The 5,859-nt window shown below is 42.6% G+C and overlaps 1 protein-coding gene and 1 long non-coding RNA gene across 5 annotated transcripts in view; one reads left to right on the forward strand and one right to left on the reverse strand.

The window, feature by feature from the left end:
• Positions 1–264: 264 nt before the first annotated feature.
• LOC147254194 (mRNA decay activator protein ZFP36L1) lies at positions 265–5,292 on the reverse strand. Of its 3 annotated transcripts, none has more exons than XM_086215776.1 (2): positions 5,008–5,292; positions 265–3,744 (listed from the first exon to the last, which is right to left on the reverse strand). In XM_086215776.1, exons 1-2 carry the CDS (start codon positions 5,059–5,061, stop codon positions 2,521–2,523), a joined length of 1,278 nt encoding a protein of 425 aa, XP_086071902.1. In that variant the 5' UTR covers positions 5,062–5,292; the 3' UTR covers positions 265–2,520. The 3 variants fall into 3 exon arrangements, with proteins under 3 accessions (XP_086071902.1, XP_086071901.1, XP_086071903.1); XM_086215775.1 differs by having other exon boundaries at positions 265–3,747; positions 5,008–5,281; XM_086215777.1 differs by lacking the exon at positions 5,008–5,292 and adding an exon at positions 4,198–4,457 and having other exon boundaries at positions 265–3,747.
• The window catches only part of LOC147254195 (uncharacterized), a 21,653-nt gene continuing 20,024 nt past the window's right edge, over positions 4,231–5,859 (forward strand). Inside the window, exon 1 of one of the 2 annotated variants that reach the window (XR_015118130.1) lies at positions 4,231–4,360. This is a non-coding gene — a long non-coding RNA (uncharacterized LOC147254195). Of the gene's footprint in view, positions 4,361–5,587; positions 5,639–5,859 lie in introns of those variants that run through there. The other variant, XR_015118129.1, reaches the window with a different exon arrangement.

A 5,859-nucleotide genomic window follows, 5' to 3' on the forward strand; every position in this document is an offset into this window, starting at 1 on the left:
GCAAAGAGTATTCACATTTCGTCAGTTACAACTACAGACCAGGTGGTTGTGTGTTCTACATGGTTAATTCTCAGTAAAAGCTTACTTGAATCAGTAATAGTGATGTTCACCAACGAAGTTCTTTTACTGTCAGTTACTGCATTTTCAGTGTCTTAATGCGTGTTGCTACCTCTTTAAAAACATTTCTCTTACTTGTCAAAAAAATTATTCAAATGATTCTTTGCCTGAATACGTTTTAAAGAATAAGTCTGAAAACAGTCTGGTTTTTAAAAAAGCAAACTTTATTTCCAGTACAAAAAAGCAAAAGAAACCCAAATATATTAAACTTGATACAAGCATTAACAACTCAAAGTCCTCTATAAATACGTTAAAATAAATTAAAGAAATTAATTTACTAAAGAGTATCACCTTTAACACTAAACAGGCTTCAAACATGTTGAAAAGGCAATTTTAAATACAGCAACAACAGTAAAGAGTCTGTTCTTCTAACAAACTACAGAATAAACGCACAAAAACAGCCAAGTAACGCTTCTAAAACTAAGCATACATAGTCTAATCCTACAGTATGCTGGTGCTAGCTCAGTAAGGCAAAAGACCTTGGCACATATGAGGACGTGGCTACACATTCATAACAGTATAAAGCCATAACAAAGGATTAATACTGAATGAGAGATAGAGATGATGGGGTGGCAGTCTGGAAAACATGAGTGTTAATCAAAAACATGCCAGTGCTGTGCTTTCACCTGTCTGGATCAGAGCGACAATCCTGGGAATGTGTAAAAAAGGTGATCAAAATACATTATAGCCCCGCACATGAAACACTCCCTTCACTTGATTAACTTGGCGTCCGAGCCAAGTGCTTTGCATCTCACTATATTTTGATCATATCAGATTAGGCAACAAAAAAAGATGTAAAACAATGCAATGGCATCTCATAGGTGCTTTTTTTTTTTTTGAATATCTTATCTATTTGGCGTGTATTTGCGCTGTCTGGCCAGTGCTAGTATTAACACCTTCATCCTAGTATTCTGGCCAATAAATTATATGAACATGAACATGGTGTTTCAATCAGTGAGTTTAAAAGTCAAACTGAGATCTACTTCATCCAAGACTGTAAATTTTGACATTTCTCTAATAACAGCAGTTCTGTCATAAATGCCTCGATTCTATGTACAGATGTTGGGAGTCAGTGAGTCTTTATACGACACTGGAAGTCCAATCACTCCCATTCTGACGTGACTGTGAAACTCTTTTACTTTTGGCTCTATATTTGTTCCAAAAAAAAAAAAAAAAGGAGGGGGGGGGGATTGTGGTCCCTTATGTTGGATAGAAAAGCAAAACCAAGCTAAAAAGCTTCACGTGAGCTAAATAACAGGCAATTGTATGTCTGCAGCCATCGATGAAAATCCCACACATCAAGTTATCGATACACAGACAAAATGAGCCTCTCCATGCAGGGCTGTTATCTGTATAATACCCACACCAGACATCCGCGTGTGGAAACAAGGCATAATGCAGACAGAGGAGAAAGGCTCTTCACAATGGAGAGCACGCAACACGTCAGCTTCCTTGATTAAAAAACAAAGACACCCATCATCGCATCTCTCCTGAGCAACCAGCAAAACTTGGTTCAACGCTTAACCATCAGAACATGACAGGTACGTCAGTTGTTTAAAAAACAACACTCAAAGCCTACTACCTGAGGTGGAACATCCCAACAAACCCCAGGTTGTACAGTTATGATGAAAAACAAGCTTATAAAACAATACTGTATGGACTCAATGGGGTTTAAAGTATCCCTAAACATGGGCCACATTGTGCATTTGTCCCACCATTATCAAAACGTTTAACAACAAAGAGATGTCTTTGGCCTTATCACATTTGTCAGATCTATACACAAAGGATGCTGACAGAGGTAAATATGAGCAGTGTGGTTGGTGGGATTAAGGCTTGTCCCAATCTCAGCATACTATTCCAGTCAAACATTTAACACTTAGGTCACAACAGACCCTTTTCTGGCTCATCAAAGCAGGAAGATTACAGATCAACACCTCACTCAACAATGGCATCATTCCGTTAATTATCTAGTTGGGCCATATCAGTGACTGCATAATGCATAATGCATAATCTGGTTCACCTAAAGCCAACGTTTATGCTTTTAATTCCACCCTTCCTGCTGAGACAAGTCAAAATGTCTGAACCTGTTATAAACATCAAACTTGGTCAGTTCTGAATTTTCAGCATCCCTGGCGTCTGTCGCATTATGAATGGTGCTGACATGTTAACCACATAAACCAAACAGGTATTTCTCTGAGTCAGTCATGCAGAAGCGGTAAGACGACATGGCTGTGCCTGACATTGTGTGTGGGTTTAGTGTAAGAGATGTGTGCTTGAACATGGTCACGTGTACTGCGCGTGCAGGTCTGGACAGAATGTTTAGAGCCTTTACGTTGTATATACAGTGTGTGTGTGTGTGTGTGTGTGTGTGTGAGTGCACTGTAGCCCACAGGCAGCAGTATCTTAAGGAACAGAGAGCTGACTGAATACAGCAAGACGTTTTCCACTGCCATCAGTGATGCCACCACAGCATTCAGAGCCGCTGAGCGAGCTAGCAGAGCTGCTTCCATCCTGGTCCTGGTCTGACAGAGAGTTGTAGGATAGGGATCTGGCACCAAGTGGCTCTGAGAAGACGCCAGAAGCACTGGGGCTCTGCATCAGAGAAGGTGAGGCAGTTGGAGACAGGCCACATGGAGAACATCCGGAGTCTGGGGAAGGAAGGAATGGAGAGCGCTGATCTGCTGCGGCAGAGGGTTGATACGGTTGGGATGGGGAGGCCTCAAAAGCTGAGTCCATCTCCAGAAAGGCATGAGATAGGAGTTCAGTTATGTCAGCACATGAGGGAGGAGAGGCAGAAGGGCCAGGAATGAAGGAGGTGGTGCCAGAGGGGGGGTGACCAGGAAGGACAAGCTGTAGGGCTTGTTGTGGAGCTGAGGGAAATCCAGCAAAGCTGAAGCTCTGTCTGACAAGAGGGGGCCTGGGGGGCCGAGAGGAGGCCAGAGACTGGGGGGCAACGCTTGTTGAGGTGGAGGAGGAAGATGATGACGAACGAGAGAGGTGTTTCTTTTCTTCCTCACTGTTGTGGACAAAGTGGCAGCGGATCCCGTAGGGACAGAAGCCAATGGTGTGAAACGTGCGACAAGGCTCAGTTTTGTATTTGGGGTGTCTGCTCAGATCCCGTAACTCCTCAGGCCCGTGGGCAAACTGGCATTTCCCACCATACTTGCACAAGCCGTTCTCAGTGAAAGACCGACAAAGCTCCGTTTTATAGCGCGACGACGATGAGGAGGATGTGGAGACAGACGAGGAGGATGAGGACGTGCTGGTGTTCAGTCCAGTAGGGCTGATATCATTTTGGAAGTTTTTTAACTCAGTCCCAAGCCAGCCTAGATTTGCTGCACCGGTGTTGCTGCTGGTCTCAACCATGCTGACAGACCGCTGGGACAGGAAACCTTGCTTTCCCCAATGGGTGGAATTAGGAATCTGGGAAGACAGATAGTTTTCTGACTGCAGCCCCCACTGGCTGGAGGACAGACAGACACTGTCTGAAGGATCAGTGGAGAGGCAGGAGAGGGATGAAAGTGATGTGTTGCAGCTACGAGGTTGCCCAATGCAGCCTGGCGTTCTCATCGCCAGACTGAGGGATGACAGGCGCTGGTTCTGGTCCCTCAGGTCAAGGTTCAATAACTGCTGTAAGATAAGAATTAAAAATAAATAAATGAAACCAAAAGCAGACAAAAATTCAACATTATCACAGACACCTTACACTTCTGTTAAGTGAGAAAGCCTTCCCTGTGTAATGTGTCAGTTCACTAACGATTGTACATTTTTAAATATTCATAACCGTCTGCACTTCTTGACTGATTTAACAAAATGTGACTCATCCCAATATTTCACACGATGAGATCGCATCTCATGTACCCAGGATTATGACGGGCTTTAATTACAACACTTTATAATTAGTTTCACAGTATTGATTTCACAAACGAGACTGATTCATGAGAAATTTTAATTTAACACGATTTCCTGGTAAACTCTTGTGTATTGTCACATAAGAGGTGAGCACGTTCTGTGTCTGAGTAAGTGTAAATGACACATCCTGTGCACTTGGAAAGCCCCTGCAGAGTGTGGCAGTCATACCTTCTTAGATTAAATAGTTACAACGCATAAAGATAACACCAAGGCGATTCAGACAGCCGAGAAGTGATGCAACAGTCAAGGTGCAGGATTATTATTTAACACCAATTCTAAGAAGACCTTCATGGATGAATAAAATCTGCAGACAAAAAGATTGGTAATACATGTAAGTGCACTGATGATTCTTCACTTTATTTTTCTTCTTCGAAAAAGGAATATGGCACGAACTTCTGATTAACCAGACCATTCACACCAACAGTAACCTTACTGCAACTGCAACTTTAATTCAATGTTTCCCAAGACGGAATATTTACTCGGGGAATAGTGTGATACCTGCTATGATGCTGCGTAACTTGCGTCTACTTACATCAATCCCGTAATATACCGTTCTATGTTATATTTGTCAACGGTATCGTTGGAGTGTAACGGCAACAGACTTAATTTTTCAAAGGTTACTGTAAGTGAACGCTAATAAACATTACGTTTATTCCTCACCTGTCAAGTAACTTTACGATAATGGCGAGAAAGAAAGCAAAACTCGGCTAACTCCCAAAGTTAGCTGGTTAGTAGAAAGTTTAATGGGCCGCTTTCACTAGGATAGCTTCAGGTCAGGCCAGCTTTCAAATATGAAGCAAGCCAGTGCTAAACCACGTGCTAACACTAAACGGTAAACAACATCATAACAACAACAACATCAGCTAAGACGAAAACATGGCGAGAAAAGTTTTTTTTTAGCTGCGGCGAGCTAAGCTAACACCTAGCCACCCCCCCCCCCCCCCCCCTTACTTCGCTCTACTTTCTTTGCGGATTTACCTTGCACATCATCTCTTCCAGGTCAGCAAACTGGTTGAGGGGGTGAGATGGCATTTCGCTGAGTTATCAAAAAGCTTCGTCTGGTCCTGTCTGCCCCCGCGATGATAGACGCGGGCAACTCGCTGGCATGAGTCGCTCGGAAGTTTCTAGTCGTGGATGTGCGGTGCTAAACAAGCCCAAGACCGTGACCACGTGTGAATTTAAAACCTAACAGAGCTGCTAGCCACTCCCACGCCTAGTGTGACTGCCGAGCTGTTCCCACTAACCTGCATCTGCACGAGAAGTTAGCACCCCCAAAAAATACATCGATTTTTTATCACAATTTATTATTACTCATTCACACTAGTGTGCTAGCTGTAAATTTGCAGCCCAAAATGTAAAGCGTGCAAGCACATCCATGTATTAGTAGGGTGGAGTTTTCGTTTGAAAAGATGCAAATGGTTTATTCCTGCCCAAACTGACTTGTTCTATGTTTGCTGCAGCATGAAACACAATGTCATGTCAGAGAGAGTAGCCTTTGTAATTAGTTTTCTTTAGTAATGCATCAATAGACTTTTTTTTTTAAATTTCTGATGCAATTCAGATCCACATTAGCCAATACTGATGCCAGTACCAGAAGTCTTTATTTTTGGTAAGTATTATCTGCATTATTGCATGACATGGCTTGTATCTTTAATTCAGTTTTACGAATCCACAACTACATAATTTTAATCGCAAGATCAATGCTGTATTTCTTTGTTTTGTGGCTCAGCATGACAGTATATTGTTTTACTTATGCTGCTGGGAGTCTGGATGGGTATGACGATGAGCATCATCAACAAGATTATCTGATCTGTGCATAATGTCAGTATC

Source organism: Aulostomus chinensis, chromosome 10 (assembly GCF_037954235.1).
Source record: "Aulostomus chinensis isolate RoL2024-O1b breed Wild chromosome 10, RoL_Achi_v1.0, whole genome shotgun sequence".
Taxonomy (NCBI): domain Eukaryota; kingdom Metazoa; phylum Chordata; class Actinopteri; order Syngnathiformes; family Aulostomidae; genus Aulostomus; species Aulostomus chinensis.

Excerpts from the sequence above, each read along its gene's own strand:
- LOC147254194 (XM_086215775.1), bottom strand. The coding sequence starts at position 5,061 with ATGCCATCTCACCCCCTCAACCAGTTTGCTGACCTGGAAGAGATGATG. Across the intron at positions 3,748-5,007 it reads TGGAAGAGATGATGTGCAAG|CAGTTATTGAACCTTGACCT; the intron begins GTAAATCCGCAA and ends CTTATCTTACAG.